This window comes from Cynara cardunculus, unplaced genomic scaffold, assembly GCF_001531365.2.
Source record: "Cynara cardunculus var. scolymus isolate 2C unplaced genomic scaffold, CcrdV1 Un_Scaffold_599, whole genome shotgun sequence".
In the NCBI taxonomy this organism is placed as follows: Eukaryota; Viridiplantae; Streptophyta; class Magnoliopsida; order Asterales; family Asteraceae; genus Cynara; species Cynara cardunculus.
In genome coordinates, this window is record NW_020200592.1 from 192,810 (window position 1) to 216,285 (window position 23,476).

At 32.4% G+C, this 23,476-nt stretch overlaps 1 protein-coding gene across 1 annotated transcript; it reads right to left on the reverse strand.

The window, feature by feature from the left end:
• Positions 1-6,222: 6,222 nt before the first annotated feature.
• On the reverse strand, positions 6,223-20,468 carry LOC112501816 (cysteine-rich receptor-like protein kinase 2). The gene is made up of 8 exons (XM_025105543.1): positions 20,101-20,468; positions 8,694-9,109; positions 7,935-8,054; positions 7,718-7,824; positions 7,230-7,440; positions 6,896-7,127; positions 6,648-6,801; positions 6,223-6,538 (listed from the first exon to the last, which is right to left on the reverse strand). Exons 1-8 carry the CDS (start codon positions 20,466-20,468, stop codon positions 6,299-6,301), a joined length of 1,848 nt encoding a protein of 615 aa, XP_024961311.1. The 3' UTR covers positions 6,223-6,298.
• Positions 20,469-23,476: the final 3,008 nt, after the last annotated feature.

Here is a 23,476-nt window from a genome sequence, read left to right on the forward strand (position 1 = left end):
AATCGACAGCCCCTTGCTGTCACTCGGTTTCTGTTTGCTGCTCTCGATCGACAGCCCCTTTTGCTGTCTCCTTCCGACCTCTCTCCCTCGACCTCCTTTTCTTCTCGATTGACAGCCTCTTTATCGCCTCCTTTCCTCCCATCTCTGTCCATGATCTTCCTCGTACTCACCCATGATCTTCCACACCTCGTCTGGTTGCTGCTGCTCACGTCTCCCTCTCGATTTCTCTCTTGCTGGTCTTGGGCAGCAGCCTTGGGCTGCTGCTGTTTCTTCTTCTTCCTTTTTATTTTTATTTTTATTCATGGGCTGTAGTTGGGCTTGATTTTGGGCTGCTGAGACATGAGATCAAAACAAAATAAATCAAATTTCTCTTTTTTTTCTTCAACTTTAATAGCCTCATGTAGTTAGATTAACTTAAATTAAATTGGCTCTTTTTAAGCATATATTTATCATTAATTGTAAGGTACTTTGACGTAAAAATGTATAAAATTGCACTTATCAAAGCTGAACAAAAATGTCAACGGGTGCTAAAGCTGAAGGACCGTGACCTCAACTGGTGCAGAGAAAGGATCAAAACAAGGATGAACCCACATAACATCTCAAACATCATTATAAGTGGTCGAATGAAAGATGGTGTTCAACTTATTTCAATGGTCATTTTTCGAGAGAACAATAATGTTATCACTGAGTATCCCTCCTTCCTCAGTCAATATGGTTTCGATTAACGGCTCGAGATTCGACAGGCTATCCAATAGTCCAAATTTAAGCACAAGGCTTACATTGAAGAAGTTCTGAATGAATTATTCAACAAGGTGTCGAAGATCGTCGAGGTTCCTCCTTTGCCACAGAAGCTCTCTCGAAGAAAGAACCTTTCTGATCCTGAAGAAGTTCCATCCAACCAAAATGAACATGAAACAAAATTCTTAGTGGATGAACTCTTCAAGGATAGAAAGAAGCCATATATCTCAATGTTGAATCTGTCACTGCCTGAGAAGGGTCCTTATATACCCAACATAGTGTATGTGAAACCTGAATATGGACTTATATTCATTGACTATGATGGTCAATACAGATTTCAGCAAGTATGTGAGTTCCATATTTGCCCAGTAGATCATTTGGAATATCTTCGAACTTGGATGAACGAAGATGTCCCTAGCGAGATGATGGGCCGCAGTATTCGGAAGGAAATGCTCATACGAAAAATTCAAGGAGAAGATGTTCCAGATTACATCAACTTCAGCAATCTAGATAGTCAACCTTTCACTCTTGTAAATCTTGTATTTCTTTATCTTTTCTTTCAGTGTCTAGCTTTCATGTTTCAAGCCTACCAAAACCAATTGTAATCAGTTGTAATATTTTCTCTTGTAAAATATTTCAATAAAATGATTGGTTCACTGAAAAAGATCCTTGAAAAGAGTAAATGGGACATGTACTTATGAGTTTTATTTATTTCTTACATTCGCTGACATTTTTCTAGTCAGTGAATATGTTTTTAGTATTCAGTTATTAATATTGTGTAAGTTTATTCTTTTCTTGTAAACCTTTGAAATTAAAGTAAATTTCCATAATAAACTATATCATTGAATAAGATCCAAAAACAGATAAAAAGGACAAATATTTTACTAGTACCTTTGCTTACTGTTGTACTTAAGCAATTTTTTATGTTGTTTTGTCATCATCAAATAGGGGGAGATTGTTAATCCCCTCTCTTAGTAATTTGATGATGATCCTTTTTATCTTACAAAGTGTACTATCTATGTATTCAGCTTCAACAATCATCACCGAGTCTATTTAGTGATCGCTGAACATGTACTGTAATTCTCTCAGAGAGACAAGTATTCTTTAGGAAGACAAAACTCACACCACAGAACCTTCAGCCATATCGAAGATAAAGCTGAAGACAAAGACTAGCAAGTTCGTGATCTGATGCAGTTTTCAGTGATAACAAGCTTGTCTACACGAATGTGAAATCTACTCAAGATTCAGCGAACACTAAAGAAATCTCAGTGTTATTCCAGTGTTAGCGATCAAATGAATCTTATTAAACAAGATTAGTTTTTGTCTTGTCCTTCTACGCACAAAGGAAAAACCTATACCTCCCAAAGTACGGTACTGTACAGAGTCACTCTACTGTCTCCAAGCGTGTTTACCTATTTTGTGAAAGACACTGTTCATATACGGCTAAAGCCTGTATATCTGCAACAAAAGACAAGCTCACTTCTTGAAGCTTACCACGTGGTTCTTCCTTCTCATTTGTCTTCTTCTCTCTAAACCACTCTAACCAAGTGATGTGCACAAAACCTTCTTAACCTTTTCTTTCAGCAAGTCTTTCCTTGCTTGCTATCTGTAACTTGTGTGTTTCTTTGATTGTTTAGATAAGTTCTATATCTTATCTTTTCTACAAACAATCTGTAAAATTCTGTATTGACCTTCTTTATCAATAAAGGATTTTTAAAAGTGAAAGCTATTGTGTTTGTATTCATCCCCCATCCCTTCTACAAACTGTTACTTATAAACTCTTGTAGATTCGGCTGGGACCAACACAGATAGAAAGAGATAAAGGTGGTCGGTGGTTGTGGGTTTATCGGTAATGGCCGGTGGTTGCAGGTTTACTTGGAATGGTCAGTGGTTACGGGTTTACCTAGATGGATTGAGAGAGAGATCATGAGAGATAGAATGAGAAAATCATGTGACAAAAATGGAAATAATTATGATTTTTAAATTTAAAACTTAAACTAAAAACAATCAAAATAAATTCCAAAACTACCCTTTTCTTAATCTTTTAAATCAATAAGAAATTAGAAAATTTCACAATCACTGATTAAGAGAATGGAGGGCTAGGATTAGTTTGCATGGTTTGTAACCTTGAGAGAGTTTGCAAAAGATTGCCCATATATATGAACTTGAGATTAGTAAGTTGACTTTTTGATCTAACTTCATTTTACCTTCATCTACCTTCATCACTTTTTAGAACTTTTACACATATTTAATCATTTTCACATGCTAGAATTTTTCTAAAGTATAAGCCACGATGATAAAAGTAGGTAAGTATAGGTAGTTGAATGTAAATAATGCATATAAATATATAATGACGGTTTTGTTCTCACTTTCTCATTAAAACTCTTATTTCATCGTAACCCAACTATCTATCTATCTATCTATCTATTTATCTATATATATATATATATATATATATATATATATATATAGGGGCTCATTCAAGGGAGAACTGATTAGTTTGTGGTAACTGTGAGATCCAATCTCAACCACATATCAACGGATAAATTAGGAAATTAGTAATTTTGGTAATTGGAGTTAAAATTATAATTAGAGGGCATTTTATATATTTCTAAACACTCCTCTCTCCTCTTACCTCTCTCCGACCTCGGATCTCCAACCTCCGATGAACATTATTCCGACCGGTACCAAGTAATCATTGTGATACCCATTGTGGTATCACTGTGATACCATTGTGATACCAACCCAAACCTTAAAAACAAAATCAAATCCATAATCTAATAAGGAATACATACTGATCATCCACGTTGTGATGCCCAAAATACATACAAGATGCAATGTGATACCCAATGTAGTACCAATTGGGGTACCACTGTGTTACATCTCCGATCGACCATACAAATGACCTCAATGTGATACCCAAACACATATATGATGCAATGTGATACCATTGTAGTATCACCGGAGGACGGTGACCGGAGGATGGTGGCCGGAGGACGGGGGATGGAGAGAGAAGAGAGGAGAGATGAGAGTTTTAAAATACCTAAAATATCCTTGCATTAAAATTTTAATTCAAAATTACCAAAATTATAGATTTAATAATTTATCTATTGATTTGTGGTTGAGATTGGACCTCACGGTTACCACAAACTAATTAGTTCTCATTTGATTAGGCCCCTATATATATAGGGGTGAGTTCATTTGTTAACCCAATATATGGTGTTAACTTTGCAAACAATCTTATCCATTGATCTTTGAAATTAGTGGCTGAGATCATTTATGTCATAAAATGTAAATAATTGCAAAGATAGACAAGGTAACATAAGTGAACAATGTTTACAAAGGGTATTTTTGGGGGAAAAAATATAGTTGTCCATTAATAAAACTGTTTATTTCAAGGAGCCATAGAGCTGACCTAAAGCAGAAGATGCCTTGATAGGATGTTTTATAACTGTCTATTAATAACAATGTAACTATCCGGTAACTACTCTCGTCATCGAATCAAAACCGTCAGCAAGATCCCTGACATGAGATTCTTCTACAACTTTTTTTGTTTAATGGTTCATGTGTAAAATAGTATTTGATATTTATGGTTGTTCATGTGTGAACATGGTGTAAATGGAAAAAGTCGTAAAGATATTTGTAACATCCAAGTTTTATTTTAGTAAACACATACATTATATAGTCTCGTTCATATATGAAATAAATGTGGAATGATACCTGGTTCATCTATGAACATACATCAAATTGTGTTTATGAACGATGTTCATGTGTTTACTTCTGAACACTATTTAATTTTTTAAATAATTGGTGTACATACTTTGTTTTTATTACGTGTATGTGGTTATCAGGTTCACATATGAACATAATACTTTTTAAAATGTTGAAACTAGATGGTTCACCTATGAACAAGTGTTTAATAAGGTATAATTAATAAATGTAACCGACATTTGATTTATTTGGAATAATTAAGAAATGTAACCGACAATTAATTTGCATGAGATATTCATAATAGCAAGACATGGAATAATTAAGAAATGTAACCGAAAATTAATTTGTATTAAAAGAAATATCAAATAAAAAATTACATTTTTACTCTCATTAAATAAATTTATCTTGTGCATCAACCAAAAGTGTATCTTGTTTTCTATTTGTTCATTGAGGTTTGTAAAATTAACACATTTTAATTGGTTAACAAAAAATCTTACCCCTTTCTCTCTCTCACTCTCTCTCTCTCTCTCTCTCTCTCTCTCTCTCTCTCTCTCTCTCTATATATATATATATATATATATATACAAAGAGAGAGCCGCGTTCATACGAGAATAATACTTATTTAAGAAAATAAGAGAATTATTGAATCACATGTGATTTTACACTAACATCAAGTACAAATACATGTGATTCATGCGACCTTGTCATACAGCCATAGAGTCACTCACACTTTTTTGGCCGTTAATGTAAAATCACATGTGATTTTGTACGTAATTTGACCATTATCTTATTTTATTAAATATGTATCATTCTCGTATGATTCCATCTCTCTCTCTCTCTCTATATATATATATATATAATATGTAGGACTCGTGTATCTTCTCATCAAACATCCGCTTATTAATGCACTAAAATGATAAAACCATGCAAATTATATTAATGTGTTTTTGTATTTTGATAAGTTTGGAACACTTTATAGCGGAAGATAGAACTTTAGAGCGGAAGATGGAGAAATTTACAAGATTGTTTCATTTTAATCATATCTCACTCATTAAAACACCAATTAGAGTGATTTAATCTCGTACGATAAAGATAAGTAAAACAAATCTACAACTTTTTCATGTTCTGAGATGTGAAAAATTCAATGCAGTAAACCTTAATCTATTCATCTGCTTTTTGTTGGGCTTTTGATTGGGTCCGAAGGTGGCCATATTAAGTCTCTTTAAATTGAATACCTTCTGTATGAAAGATTGGAGAAGAAGTAAAAGTAAATATGGAGAAAAAAATGTTAAATAAAATTGCAAAATCTAATGGTTTTGGTCCCTCCTATTAACAGTTGTTCAGTTTTTCTGTTAAATATAATTAACTCAAGGTATTTTGATAATTTTTTTTTCATTCTTTTAAATAAATAAATAAAATTATATTATTATATTATATGATGGGATATAAAATTAAAATGGAACCTGTTTTATAGAATTTAATTTGATAGGACGTTTTATTTGAAAATGTTACAATAAGTATATATGACGCTTTTAAATGTCATACAACTTTTTAAGACGTTTTTTTAATAAAGTGTCATACAGTCATACTAACTGTTTTATATAGGACAATTTTGAGAATTGTTTTATAAACTCTTCTTATTATAACACATGTGTTTATAGGACATATTTTCAAATAACATTCTATAAAGTAGCACATACCACACTTTATTTACAAAAATGCTCTAAAAAATTGTTACGTATTGTAACACTTTTAGATATAATGTTTTATTAATTGATTATATAAACTTAAGTCCTATAAGACATTCTATTAAACTCAACTTTGTTTTAGTGTCTTTGATTAGCTTAGATTAATCATCCGATCCAGGAGTTAGAGTAGATTTGCTACCCACTTTCCTTCGCACCAAGGATCTTCCATTGGAAAGCAACAACACAACTTCAGACATGGTCGGTCTTAAGCCAACAGGCGATTGGGTGCACGTCAAACCAATTTCAATGATCTTCTTGACATGTTCTTCTTCACCTTCTTCCAAATCTAGAGTCTCATCAATGAGCTTGGGATGCATGTTGTTCTCGTACAATTTCCATGCCTGTTATCATGCAAATAAGAAAAGTAATCAATTAAATACCCATTTAATTCCCGAATTGTGTCATTGCTCCTTAATTAGAAAGATGTTTTTATGGTTGCACATATCTCACATCTTCAAGGAGGTAATACATGTCGGGTCTTTGCGAGTTCACATCAGTACACCTTCGGCCACTAATGATTTCAAGGGTCACGATGCCGAAGCTATAAGTATCTACTTTCTCTGATAAGTGTCCATGGGTTGCATATTCTGGTGCAGTATAGCCTCTACAGTTGAATGTATGTAAATATTGTGACAAATTTAAGAATTTGAATCCAACAAAACGAAGAACAAATAAAACATAATGTGAACCAAACTTACAAGGTCCCGGCAAACTTAGTGCTAACATGGGATTGATCTTCTTGTTGAAACCTTGCCAATCCGAAATCTGCAATCTTTGGTTGGAAATCATCGTCAAGGAGGATGTTTGCTGATTTTATATCCCTATGGATGATCTTGACATGGAATTCGTGGTGTAGATGCGCAAGACCTCTCGCGATGCCAAATATCATATCATATCGTTGTTTCCAGTTCAAACTTCCCTTCTGTTCACCTGTTCATCATGAATTGATCTTCTAATTAGCTTATGAAACATTAGCAACATAAACAATCAAGAATATGATCATCAATGACTTTGAGTAACCAATAAACTTACCCCATAAGAATTTATCAAGGCTACCTTTCGGCATGTATTCCAGGACCAGAAGGAGCTCTGGTCCCTCGCTGGACCATCCAAGAACACGAACTAGATTACGATGACGAACACAACTCATCATCTTAACTTCATTATCAAATTCTATTCTTGCTCTACCATCCCGTACAAGAAGTTTCTTCACCGCCACAACATGCTTCTCGTCTATAATTGCCTATTAGATGATACAAGACTTGAAAGATATAATCCCTTCATTCCAAAAATTAAAAGATAGATATTATCTCCAAATTAGGAAAACTTCAAAAAAAAGTTGAATGTAAATCTTTTTGAATGTTTTACTGTTACTTCTTTGTATTCAAGAAATTATAGCAAAATTTGTTGGAAATGCTCTAATTGTTAGAATCCTTAAAATGCAACTCAAGCCCGAAACTCGATAGCGAAACTCCACAATGTTCATGCATTGAACCATTATGAAAGTTCTATACCATTACCTTGTATACTTCACCGAAACCTCCTTTCCCTACTCTGTATTCTTCACTGAAGTTACCAGTTGCTAATTGTATATCTTTATAACTGTAATTTACAGCCTCTTGTATCTCTGATGCATCAATTTGTACATATCACATGGTAGACATACAAACAATTAGAGTTATTACCATCTGTAATCACACACAAGTTGATGGATTACAATATTAGTAAAATGTTCACCTTCTCCATGTGATTTAGACCTTCTATGTAGTCTATACCATAGTGATATAACAAGGATAAGCAAGAAAATGCCTATACATACAGTCACGGCAGCCAGCATGCCTACCTTCCTTGAACTCCCTGCAACATACAAACTTGAAGTTGTAGTAAAAATTCTTGGTGTAAGCATTTGAAGTCATTGTACTTGGCTCTTTGTGTTCAAACAACCAACATATTTGGAAAAACCACAATACTAATAGTTGAAAGATCATAAGACAAAAACCTAATAGACTGTTATAAAGGACATAAGCTTATAGATCAAACAAATTTGTGTTTTATGTAAAGCATTACAATAAGTTTATACGACACTTTTGGACGTCTTAACAAGTTTTTAGGATACTTTTTTCTAATTATTTTGAAATGACATTATTTGAAAAAGTGTCTTATAAAATGATGTTTTCTAAAAACTTATTTAAACGCTAAAAGACGTTCAATAAACTTATTGCAACGCTTTTGCATGTATCGTATGTAATTGTCTTATGTCTAGGAGGACACTTAATATTTTTTGGTATCCTATAAACCCGATTTTGTGTAGTGAAACAAAGAAGGTTTCGGCTATTTGAGACCATCTGAAGTATATCTCCAATGTTTTGACAACTATGTTGTTTGTATAGAAACAAAGTACCAAGTAAGATGCTACATAAAACTTGAACTAAGAAGGGGAAAAAGTAGAGATATCTTTTCAAATATCCAGGAAATTAAACAAATCCAAGACCTTACCTTCTTTTAGAAAAGGTATGATGTTGGTTGTCTGGTTATCTTTGAAAAATGGTGTGTCAGAATATCTCATAAAACACCCCAAGTCAATAGCTTTTCCTTCAGTATGGGGGAGACAACCGTATAAATTGTTATATGCTCTATTCAAGCAGCTTTGGCAAATTCTCTGCGTTGTGTTTTCAACGCATTGTGCAATCGCATACAACGTCACATTCCCACTTGAGCTTTTCCTTGTCGATGAGACGTAAAAGTCAGATGTTCTCGGAGTTGCAATTCGAATATCTGACAGAAACTCTTGCACAAATTTGTTAAATGTTGTTGGTTCAGATGATGATTCTTCACTACAAACTCCAACTGCAGTTTGCCCTACATCCTCTATAATTGTGGGATCATCATAGTAATCTCCATAGTTCTGATACCTAAATGAGACAGAAAGAGATCATAATGGTTTATGTGCAAACTTCGTATCAATCTTGGTAAGGAGGATCACATGTGGTTTGAGGAAATATTCTCATGCATGTTCTTATCTTGTCACACTTGAATCAAGTTATCTTAAAGATATAACTTGGCTTATCATGCTCTACTTTGGGGAAAGAAAAAACTAGAAATTCAGGCTTTGGCATCATAAATTTGTACATGTTGAGGAGTGATTTTTTTTCTTAAAAGAAAAGGATTTAAAATTGTACTTTTAACTGTTTTTATGTAGTTTATATGTTTGGTACTTTCATTACTTTTTGTTTTAATGTTTTTATCAATTAGTAAATTCTTGCCAATAGAATATACATACATAGACACACATGAACAACTATGTGAGAATAAATGCAAGAGAATAAATGCAACCCCTAAATTACTCTCCGAAAAAGCTAGATAAGATATTATTCAACATTTATAGAAAGGTGGTCCAAGTCTATAATATTTTAAATGTAACCCGCCATGATTGACATGAATCACATGCACATTGGTGAACAACAATAATTAATATGATACTATAAGAGAACAAAGGTTTGTTGATTTTTTATTAACATAATGAAGGTTATTTATACATACATTTATAACTTATTGAGAGGGAAACAAATCAATCCAATTAAGACTAATTAATAAAAAATATTTACAAGAATAACTATAAACAAAGGAGATATTGCAACAATAATATAAATGATCAAAATCAAGGATTGTTATCCTTGATTGAAGCATGAATCATGGTAGAGATTTTATCCTTATCACGTCCCCTCAATATGGGCGTCTTTTTGGGAAAATCAAATCTTGGCTAGTAGCATCTAGAAGCGATATTTGGATAATGGTTTGGTGAGGACATCTGCTAACTGATCATCATCGAGAATATGTTGAATTGGGATTATGCCAAGTTGTACTTGGTTAGGAACAAAGTGAAAGACCAATGCGATGTGTTTCAAGCAGGGGTGAAAGAAAAGATTGGCGGAGTATTGTGTGACACCAAAATTGTCACGGTAGATAGAAGGTTGATGTTTTGGTATAATTCCAAGCTCGGTAAGCAAAGGAACGTAGCCAAATTACTTTAACTGTTGTGTCAGCAATTACTTGAAATTCCAACTCAGTGAATGAATGAGCCAAGGCCTGTTGCTTCTTGTGGTTCCATCAAATTGGATTACAACCAAGGTAGACTAAGCATCCGGTGATAGAAATATAGTTATCAGTGTCCCGGGCCCAATCTGCATATATAAAGGCATGGAGTCTTAATGGAGAATTACAGTATAGCTAAAGACCATAGTGAGAAGTACCATTTAAGTATCTAACAACTGCTTAAGAGAAATCCAATGATCATTATAGGGGAAAAATGCATATATTGTGATAATTGATAATATAGGCAACATTTGGACGAGTGAGAGAGAGGTATTATAAGCATCCAATGATGGCTCAATATTCTATATGGTTGGGAATGAGTGGGTTCATGGCATAAGTGAGGGACGGATTTAGATCTAGGGGATTGGATACTAGTTTTGATTCATGCATGTTATAAGTCATAGCACGTAATGAACGTATTTGGTTTGGTTAAGAAAAATACATTCCGTATTAGGGACGACTTCAACATTTAGACAATAGGAGAGGGGATTGAGATATTTGAGGGAGAAACGATGAGCGAGAGTAGAGATGAAATCAGTTAGGCAAAAGAGAGAAGGGCTAGAGACAATAATATCATCAACGTAGACTAAAAGGTAGATGATGGCAGTACCATGCTGATATAGAAATAGGGATGGATCGGAGATGGAGTTTCGGAAACCAGAAGATAAAAGAAAAGTTTTAAGTTCTATATACCAATCACTTGGGGCTTGTTTAAGGCTGTAAATAACTTTGTTGAGTTTACCATGGGTAGATATTCTTTGTCAATAAATCATGTGGGTTGAGACATGTAAACTCTCTCGGAAAGAGTGCCATGAAGAAACGTGTTATTGATGTTGATTTTGACAGAGAGACCAACCACGACAAACAACTAGGTATAGAATGAGGCGAACAGTGGTAGGTTTTAGACTGGGCTAAAGGTTTTGGAGTAGTTAATGTCGAGGCATTGGTGAAGGCCCTTTGTAACAAGTCAGCCTTTGCATCGTTCAATGAAGCTATATGTATTATATTTGATGCAAAATATCCATTTACAACTAGCGACATTTTTAGAAGCATGAGGAAGAACAAGGTGCCAGGTGTTGTTATGGGTAAGGGCATCAAGTTCAAGCTTCTTGGCTTGACATCATGTTGGGTCTTTGAGAGCTTTTGTAGCACTTGTATGTGCGTAAGGAGGAGGGAGAGAGATATTTTTAAGGCATTTAGGATTGGGTTTTATCATGTTATCTGTGAGACGGATGATGATGGTATGGGTTAGTAGAGGTGAGGATGGTGGAAAGGAGGTAAGTGAGGATGTGATGGAGGAAGATCGTGTGCTTTGATGGGATGGGGGGATTAGAGGACATTCTAATAAAGATATGTGAAGGTGATGGAGGACTATTAGCTACAGTGGGTAAGGGAATGTTAGAAGGTGGTGTTGGGGGGTTAGTTGGGGTTACATTGGTGTTGCAAATAAGAGGTAGAAAAACGGGGCACCACTCGTGAGCATTTATATTTGGGTCGAGTATGGTATGAAACATAGAGTAAAATAAGGAAATTATGACTCAATAAAATTTGACATGCCGAGGAGTGTAAACTTTGTTAGTTCTTGGACCGAGACAATAATAGGCACTTTGAGTGGGATAGTAACCAACAAATATACAAGGGGTGGATTTAGGTTGCATTTTGTGAGTGTTGTATGACTTTAACCACGGATAACAAACACAAGCAAAGCTCAAAAGTTTGGTGTAATTAAGGATCATATTGAAGAGTTTAAGGTAGGGAGAGAAATTGTGGAGAGTAGAAGTAGGAAGACGATTGATTAGATATGTACCCGTTGTAAAAGTGTGGGGCCAAAAATTAAGAGGGAGGTTGGCATGTGATAAAAATGCAAAACCTGTTTCAACGATGTGGTGGTGTTGTCGTTCGGTAGAGGTGAGATAAGAGATGCTATTAGTTAAGATATTAGGAGTAAGTTTGAGATATTCCCGCTATGTCGAAGAATGATTGAATAATAGGACGATTGAAAAAGTTTTCAACTAAAGTACGAAAGCGTTGAAAAGTGAATGAGGTGTCCAATTTTTGTCTGAGGGGGTATAACCAAATATATTTTGTAAAGTGATCAAAAAAATGACATAGTATTTAAAATTGTCATATGAAAGAATAAGAGTCGTCCAAACGTCCGTAAATAATAGTTGTAAGTGAACGATATAAGTAAGAGTAGATTTGGATAAGGGTAGTTTGTGATTCTTTTTTTAATATTGCATGAACTACAACTAGATTGTAATGAAGGAAAACTTAATGGTACTTGACTCTGTAAGGTTGTAATAATATCAATAGAGGGGTTGACCTAAACGGTGATGCCAATTGGTGGGAGGAATGACCATGCTTGAGCATACGAGAGGAGGTGATGGGCTCCATTCATAGATGCCCCTGCTAGTTGGCCCTTGGAGGAGAGTAAGGTCCATCGAGCGATACTTAATATAGAAAGAAGTAGGTAAGAATTCAACATGAGCATTATTTTCGAAGCATAATTGAAAAATAAAGAGAATGTTTCAAGATATAGATGGTACAAATAAAACGTTAGAGAATTTAAATAATTTATGAGAGGTAGAGAGAGAGAGAGAGAAAGAACCAATATGAGAAATTAACAAAGAGGAGCCATTACTAATGATGAGATCATCAGAGTCGTCATAAGGGGCATGTAAAGCTAAGTTGGCCAAATCATTTGTGACATGGTGAGTAGCACCGTTATCCATAAACCATGAAGAGGAAGAGGGATTAGCAAAGATAGTGACATTAGCTTGAGAAGTCGAGTGAGGAACTTGATAACTAAGGGTGGTGGGGCGAGAGACTCGGGTTGGGTTTGGACCAATGGGATATGTAGGGAAAACTATGTGAGGAAGAGTTGTTTGAATATGGAGAATTGAGAAACGATGTGACCCATATGACGACACCATTGACACTTACCGAGATAAGCTTTTGAGGTAAGGTTGTTGTTGGTGGTGTTTGGGGTGGGAAGGAGGCCTGGGGTGGTGTTGTTGCGAGAGCAGGAATGATTTTGATTAGGACGATAGGTGGCAACATGAATAGAAGAGGGAAATAAAAATGGTTGGGCTTGATTTTTTAGAGTGATTTCATGATAGATAAGCTTCTCATGGAGGGCTTCAAAGGTTAAAAGAGAGTCATAAGCATGAACGCCATCAACGATAGGTTTGTAAGAATTATAATCAAGGCCTTTAAGAACTTTGGCTATGATATCTCATTGTCCACGGGTTTACCCATGATAGATAGTTCATCAGTACATTCTTTGATAGATTTGCATGTGTTCGGTGATGGTTTGGTTGGTTTTAGAGAGCGTGTCCAAACAATCTTTAATTTGGAGAAGGTGACCATGGGAGGGGTTGGCAAAGGTAGCAGTGAGGGTGGTCCAAGCATCATGAGTGGTGGTGGCGAGAGCGATGAGAGGCACTATGGTTGGGTAGAGGGTACCAAGAAGGCTTCCAAAGATGAGTTTGTCTTGGTGTTGCCAAGTTTGGTAGGCCGAGTTGGATTCGATTTTAGTAACTTTTATGATGGTTTCGGGTGGCTAACGGTGGGAGACGAAATTGAGTAGGTCATGGACAAAGGGAATGGATTAGATTTGAAATTTCCAAGATATATAGTTCGCAGGAGAAAGTTTGATGACGTTGGAGAAGTTAATCAGAACAAATGGTTTTGACGGTTTATACGAATTAGGAATGGTGTTGCTATTGCTTGCCATGATAAGAAATTGGTTGAGAACAAAACTGATTGGGGGGGGGGGGGTTGATACCATATAAGAGAAGAAAGGCTTGTTATTTTTTATTAACACAATGGAGGCTATTTATACATACATTTACAAGTCATTGAGAGGGAAACAAATCAACCTAATTAAGACTAATTAATAAAAAATATTCGCAAGAATAATTATAAACAAAAAAAGATATTGAAACAAAAATACAATAATATAAATCAAGGATTGTTATCCTTGATTGAAGCATGAATCATGGTAGAGATTTTATTTTTATCAGATACTTGTTGGAAGCAGGTCCTATATAGCTTTATCCAATTCAATTTGTTTACTTTATTGAGTTTATTCTATTTTCTATTTAATAACTTGCATACCCAGGAAATATCACAAGAGCAGTTCAACTGGTAAATCTCCGTCACCAGAAAAGGTCAAACATGTTTGAACAGATCCCATCAAATAGACTGATAGCAGAGTCAAATTATATCAAAAGATCTATTATTCAAGGGCATACTAGCTTTTTGTATCTGATGATGGTAGGTGTAGGGTCTAGCAATTGGGCGCATTCTGACCAATCTCATAGGCCATGAAGTTAATAGTTAGGAAAACCTTTGGTGCCTTCAAAAGGCTTGAATGGTCACCAACAGAGAGCAAACCCATTGCTTGACTAGTTGTGCAACCCCAAATGCATGTTATTCAAGGGCATACTTGGAGCAGCAAGGAAACAACAACATATGATAAACCTCAAGAAAATATTGTTGGTAGATGTTGATACTCTAACCAGCTTTAGTTTTACCATATAATTGTGTGATTGCTTGCAATCATATCTGCAAATTCATCAGGGTTACTGATGTAGTATATAACATGAAAAAACATATTACCTCGTTGATTATAAAAATAACCGAGGCTAACCTCTTCTACAATTTGTTGATTTAATGAATACCGAACCTAGGCTTCAAATTCGAATTCACGAGAACTCTAAATTTGGGATAAAATCGAAGTTTCTGAAAATCAAGTGTGACCATCCATATCACATAAGACGCATATAAGAAGGAAGCTCAAAACAAAACGGGTCTGAAAAAGACTATGAGCCAAACATAAAAAGCCCAACGAAAATGCCAAAAATGAGTAAGAAGCATGAAAATGTCCAAAATCATGCGTAAACTGTGTATTTAGGGTTCAAAAGTTGGTTAGGACCCTTCGGGGCCTAACCACGGTGTGCTCCTCGCTCCATGCTTTGAATCGGCAAGTTGTGGGCATGAAACAGACTCCCAGAGCGAGAGTTATGTTGTTTTAAGCACGACCCCCTTTGGTAGCCCGATCATGGGCCTCCAAGAACAATATTGCCAGGTCCTCCACCCTTAGGCCCGCATCAGTTAATGTCACTAGTTTATGTTGGTATTTTGTGTATCGAGTACAATGATCGAAAACTATAAAGGTGGGAATCCATTAGCCCATTCGATATTGTGTTCTCAAGCTATACTTGATAAAACTAGTTGATAGTTGAAAAATTAGCTGGTAAAATTATAACGTTTTATAATAAGTAGTTGATAAATTAATTTCATATAACCAAAAAGGACATGTTAAATTAATTAGTTTTAGCGTTATATAGCATTACTATAACAAAAATGACTAATACATTTCAACATATTAAAATAAGTAGTATCCAAAATAAAGAGTTTTTTCGATTATCTAGATTTAATGTAAATTCCTTTCCTTCAGTATCATAGCAATTTTATTACAAAATTTACTCAAAATTTAAAATCATTAATAGTGTAACCAAAAATCAGTGTTAGATAATTTGTTATCTATACTATATTATAAATTATTTGATAAAAATTCTTAAAAACCATTTTTTATACGTAAAGTATTGTTTATTAATGCATATTACTTAAAACTCAAGATTACAAGTAGATTGTACGTAAGTACAACTTATTAAAGCTTCATATCTGAATTCGTGTAACTAACAGCAGATAAACATAATCAAATATAGGATAAACATCTCATTTTAAATATAAAAAATCTAAAATATAATTAGGATAATTATTAAGTTTTAACAGAATACTTAATTATTATCTTTATAAAATGTTATATTATTAAACCAAAAATAAAAATATGAATTAAAAAATACAAAAAAGAGAATTTTTAAATAGTTAATTTGGTATTAATATCAATATTTTTTTTTTCAATTTCGTATGATATATCTTTATATTTATATTTTATTCAAAAATAAAAATGTTATCGCTTTCTCAAAATCACATAAAACCGCATTATAATATCAATTGAGACAAAAAAATAAATAAAACGAAACATTAAAATCGAAATGTATCTCGCTGTATTGTGCGAATACCCTTTTAATATAATATATATTAGTTCATGATTTTGAATAATTAACCACTTTACACTTAATTATGTATAGAAGCAAAGTTTGTCGACCATAAATATTTTATTCAACAATTTAAATACTTTCATGAACCACTTATCGAAATTCTAATATTTAAAAAAGAGAACCTTTATATATTTACAAGAATTCTTGTATTTGATTTCGGGTTACTAATATTTTGGATAATAATAATAATAATATAAAAAATATAGTTCAAGATAAGTGATATTTAGTATTTTTAATAAAAACTAATAATCAAATATGAATATTTAATAAGTAATTTGATAATTAATAATTAAATATAATTAAGAAAAAAATGAATTATTAAACACTAGCTTAATTTATGTAATATTTAATAAAATCTATACTATATTATAAATTATTTGATAGGAATTTTTAAAAATCATTTTTTATGCATTAAGTACTGTTTATTAATGCATATTACTTAAACTTCAAGATTACAAGTAAATTGTGTGCAAGTACAATTAATTAAAACTCCATGTTTGAATTTATTTAACTAACTACAGATAAACATAATTAAATATATAATAAACATCTCACTTTAAATATAAAAAAACAAAAATATAATTAGAATAATCATTGAGTACTAACAAAATATTTAATTATTAAATTTTTTATAAAATTATATTATTAAAGCCAAAATAAAAAAAATGAAGTAACAAAATTACACAGAAAAACGAGAAATTTTAAATTGTTGGTTTGGTACTAATATTAATATACATTTTTCAAAATTTTATGATATCTTTATATTTAAATTTTATTGAAAAATAAAAAAATTATTGTTTTCTTAAAAACATATAAAACTGTGTTATAGCATTGACTGAGATAAAAAAAAACGAAACATTAAAATCGATAAGTGAAAAAAAAAAAGTGGTAAAAAGTTCTTGTGGGTTATTAAAACATTGTTTTGAATAATGTTTGAATAAATTAGCTTCTTTCAACTAATACTTATATCTAGTCAAATTGAAGTTTTTCTATTCAAAACATAAGCCTAGTTTATGATTGTTTTATAAATGATATTCTGGGCATAGTGTTCGTTTTTGAAATTTTCGTCAGCAATAAATGAAATATATATATATATATATATATGAGAGCGATCAAATGAAAACCACTCAATTTGTAAAAAATTCATTCCATCAATCATAATTTTTCATTTTGTTCAGTTTTTTGTAATTATAAGAGATTGATTAATCATTTTTATTGTGAAGGATGTTAATCATGGATATTATCATCTTCATTATTTTAATTTTAGAGAAATACATGAAACAATTTCATTAAAGTTTCATTAAATAGTATATGAAACAATTTCATAACCATATATGAAACAACTTAATCAAAAAAAATATTATATGAAACAATTTCATGAAAAAATTTCATAAGATTACGACAGATGAGATTAGTTTTTAAGGTTTTTACAAATTGGATTGGTTTTCATTTGATCGCTCCTCTCTCTCTCTCTCTCTCTCTCTCTATATATATATATATATATATATATATATATATATGGAGGTAGAAACGAAAACACTAACTAAATTTATAAGAGAACATTAAAATAGTTAAATCACGTACAAAATCACATGTGATTTACACTACTTGTGGTCACGGCGTCCAAAGTCGCGTGAATCATATGTGCTCTTACACTTGCTTTTAGAGTGTGTTTGGTGTCCAGACATGATAGGACATGATAACACAGGATAGAACATGATAGAACAACTGTTCAATGTTTGGTAAGATAAAACTAGACAAAATAGAACAAGTGAAGTGACTAATTTACTCCTAATGAGTTGTTTATTTAATTAATCTATGTAATTTATTAAATTATAAAAGAATAATTATATTTTATAACAAAATATGTCATTAAAAAGTTTTCGTCAAAACAATTTAAATAACACCAAATAAAAAGTTTATGCAGTTTCCTATTTTTATTTTTATCACTTTTCTACATTATTTTTATAATTAATATATAATAAATTAATAAAAATATAGAAACTGTATAAAATAATATTTTGAGGACAGTAAAATAAAAGTTTATGAAACATAAAATACAATAAATAAAATTTAAAGAATGAATAAAATGTAAAAAAAAAAACTTATTTGATGTTTTAGAAGAGAAATAAGTTTTATTTTAAGATTATATTGGTAAAATAGAAGTTTGTTCCACCTTATTCTACCGGTGGAACAAGCCTGTTTCACTCTGTTCCTGTCTGTTTCACATAAAATTCATGTCAAATATGTGACATAGATCCATGTCATGTTCTTGTCTTGTGTACCAAACATTATCTTAGTGTAAAATCACGTGATTGGAATGTTTTCATATTTTTTTATTTCATTATTGTTTCTTATATGAACCTGACTATATATATAGGAGAGAGATCAAATGCAAATCTCCCATTTGTACAAACCGTTGAAATCCCCTTCAACTATTCATAATTCTTTTTATTACATGATGATTAGTCATTTTTAATATGGGCGACGTTAATTATGGACATCATCATCTTCAACGGATTTATATAAAAAATGCTATAAATATTCGGAAATAGGCAAATTTGAAAATAAGTTCCATCAAAATGAGAATAAATGAAACAATTTCATTTTTACATAGAAACACAAACATATAAAACAATTTCATCAAAAAAAGAATTATACAAAACAATTTCGTTAGATTAAAATTTCATTAAATTAAACAATAAAATCGACAGATAATGATACTTTGTACGATTTATTTCATATAATACTTATGAAATTTTAATGAAACTGTTTATATATTTCTTTAAAATTAATATAATAAAGATGATAATATCCATGATTAACACCTTCACAATAAAAATGATTAATTAACCTCTTATAATTCCAAAAAAAACGAAAAAGAAAAACTAGAAAGAATAAAAAAATCATGATTGGTTGAATGAGGTTTGTACGGTTTATACAAGTAACATGATTTGCAAAGTAAAACTCTTCTCTCTCTCTCTCTCTCTCTATATATATATATATATATATATATATTGTTAGAATTCTGGTTTTCGATTGCTTGGATTCCACTGAGAGTCGTGTAGCACTTTCAGATTGAAGTATTTCGATGGTACAACCGAAATTTCAATCGGATAAAATTCAGTGGTTTTCGAACAGAGAATCAATTGTTATGAATCTGTGTACCCTCAAAAATCAAAATGACCAATATGAAAAAACGAATTCAAAAACTGTCAAAACGACAGTTTCAGAACCCTAAACCGGGTTTAAAAAACCCAGTTTGGGGCTGCCGCCCCTTGGACCCTGCCATCGGAGGCGCTGCCCCCGGACCCCGTCATTTAGGGGTTTCGCCCCTAAATCAAAATAAACTCAAACAAGTGTGCACTCCACACCTTCCTTAGTTGTTTGATATTTATTATGATTACATTATTCAACAAATTAATCCTATTAAACTTAAATGATATCAGTGATACAAATCACCAACACACACACACACACATATATATATATATATATATATATATCTATAGGCTCGAGTATGTTTAGTTCCTTGGATAATCAACTAGTACATAGTAATATGACTTCAAAACTGGGGAAACGAATTCTAGTTCATTGGTGACTTTCAAGATTAGCAGATAATAAGGTTTAAAGTGTCTGATTGATAAAACCTAAAAGGAAAAGAAGAGTTAAGAACTGACCTGAGAAAACAGTCATCAAGAATAGCATAAGCACCATTGCCAGAAGTGCAACGAGCCAGTGTTGACACCCCCACATCAATACAAGTTATACACCGGCCTGTTGGGAGGTACTGCCTGCACTGGGCGGTACCATATACTGAATCCGCATGCCCTAAATTTTGTGCTCTCGCAAAATGAACACCTTCCATGGATAATTGTCTTCTGAGTGCAGCAAACGTGGAGTTGAGATTCCTGAAGAAGTCCAACGGAGACATGGCATCAACACGATCACAGAATGATCTAATCACCGTGTCACCGGTGTTAGTGTTGTTGTTCGATTGTGAATGGCTTAGCTTCACAATGAATAACAGAAACACCGTTGTGGCCATCGACCACCATGACAACCGGTGGTGATTTGTTGACATTTACTTAGGAGCACCACAAAAGAAAGAGAGAAGGGATATTGATCAACATTAGATGAACATGGCAGAAAAATGAGTGTTTTCTGTGTCACCAATCAACATGATTGAGTTGACTTTTAGAAGATTATTCAACTCACGTGATTGAGTTGACTTTTTAAAGATTATACAAGACAAAAAACCAAAATATATAGAAAGAACAAAAGGGTCTAAGCCTGTAATTAATGTATTTTTTGTGTGAAAAAACTAAAAAAGTAAAAAAAAAAAAAAAAAAAACTCTTCTTATCCCTTCCCAATTTTACAAGATTTCCTTGCACGTGACTATTGACTCATATTTTAGATATTTCATTGTAAATTTTATGTAAAATTGTTAGATTCATGATGTGGTGGGAACCGTATAGTAAGAACCTTGCAAAACCATTGATAGAGCACGGATCATCCATGGGGCGTGATGCTTGCTATCGTTTTTCGAAGCAGGGACCGATCGGCCAATCAGCCTGCTCGAGATGATTTCTTAACGTATCTTTACATTTTCTGAGCAAAACCACGTTAATATATGTTAACTTATGTTACTGTATGGTAATATTCATCATTTTACGTGTTAAGGTTTGTTAATGTATGTTAACATTCATTGTTTTACATGTAAAGATATGTTAATATCTATTGTCTTTCATGTTTAGGTATGTTAATATTTATTATTTCTTATGTGAAAACATATTAACAAAGTAAGTTAATATATGTTAAAATTCTCATGTTAATACATTTCAAGGTTGTAATATATGTTTAGAGTTGTTAATATATATATATATATATATATATATATTGATTATATCACTAAACATATTCAATGAACTTAATACTACAATCACATTTCTTACTGATGAAAAACGAAAAAAATTAAACGATTACAGTTTTTTTTTGTTTTTGATATGATGTTTCTCTAACTTGTCACATATTTTTTACGTTTGAAAAATCTGTAAAAAACCTAAGTTTATCTAAAAATATCTATTTTCGTTATGATAAAAAATCTGTTACAGATATTTTTATATGAGAATTGGGGCATTAAATTGTTAGACATTTTATATGATGTCTTAACATAATAGAACTAAGATGTAACGTGCACAAGACATTTATAAATGCACTTTAATGACATGGTTGAAAACATTAAATGAAGTTGAATAAATAATGAACCAATAATGTATTCAAAACAAGTTTAATGAGTCAATGGCACCCTGATGGCCTGATTTGTCTACAACATCCCTAAACCCAATGAATTCATGGTGGCGTCTTTTGAAGTTGAATAATTGAACTTTGAAATGGTAAAACGGATACAACGTCTTGAATCTTCCATGACATTAAATAGTTTCATGTGCTTTTGTGCATCATTTTTTTTTGCAAATGTTGGGAAGCTATTTTGCAATTAACGTTGGTACTCATAAAAAACTTTGCAATCATTTTTGTTAAGTTTAGGATCATATATTTATGATCAATTTGTTTGGTTTTTCATTAAGTTATGTATGATTAAACTGATTGTTGAATTAATTTGTTTGCATAGATTTAGAGAATTTTGTGTAAGAGGGGTTGTTCATCTATAGAAGGAGCATATTTTTTTAGTTTTGGAAAAAAATTGGATTTCTACATACAGCTCCCCTAAAAGCTTAATAAGTACGTCACTTTTCATATTACTAAGGCACTATTAAATTGTCTTGTATAGTTGATCAAATAAGCTGTGAGTCTCATTAACGTCATTAAATTGTTAACAAACATACCCTTCGTCACTACTTACATCCAAGGTCGTCTTAATCTTTTTGGAAGCTCTGTTACACATGTTACCACATGCTACTATTATATTTCATCTAAAAAAAGTAATAAACAAGACAAAAAGTTATAAAAGTTCACATCATATTAAAAGTCTTAGAATATAAAACAACAAAAATGCTTAAAATGACAAAGGAACATGTGAAATTCACTTAAACAAAATCATTCTTTTAACATTATTGGAAACAACGTCTTCAATGAGTTCTTCATAATCAACATTATCCAAAAAGTCATTTTCAATTGCAATTAAAGCAAGTCCGTAAGTCTATCTTGTGTCATTGTGGAGCGCAAATAGGACTTCAATAGCTTCAACTTTGAGAAACTTCTTTTCTGCTGAGGCAACAATTACAAGAATAGTCAACAGAACTTTATAAGCAGTAATAGCATTAGGGAAATATTCTACATGCTTCAACTACTTCAAAATATCAATAGGTCCCTTATATTGATTTGGTAAATAATCTTGAAGTAACTTCAATTCGACATACAAGTCATTCTCATTTACATCAGATTGGTCTTGTCTCTTTAGTGCATTTTCAAGACTAGTACAAGAAGACTTCAAACACGTGTTATCCAAAGAATGGAGCTTATCAGAATTAAATAAAAACCCAAAGACACTTGATAGAATTCCTACACCCCCAAATCCCTAAGTAATCAATAACTATGATCAAATTGATTGAATCTCTAGTTTGACACTCATTGATAGAATTTCTACCATTCCTTCCTTCTCAAACACTTGTAATCTGGATAGTGGATTCCATAGATATGCCTACCGAGAGTCTTAAAGAAAATTAAAAATCTCATAGAATGCATAATTTCACAAATGACAAATTATATTTCATTTCGTTCAAACTCAATCCAATTGTGTAACATCCCAAAATTTCGAAAACTTAAATATATTAAAACTAGTGTCCCAAGATCAAACACTTACATTGCAGCGGAAATAAAATTTCTAAACTTACAAATTATATCATGTTGATCCTCTCTCTCAGTGATTTGATGATAATCCCTTTTTCCTTTCGATGTATTTTTGTGATTCTRTACTTTCAGTTCCAGCGATCAATGCACTGAGCATGTTCAGTGATCGCTGAAGAACTCGCATTGTAATTCATTCAGAGACAACGATACTTCAAGAAAACAACACTCACACCAAAGATCCTTCA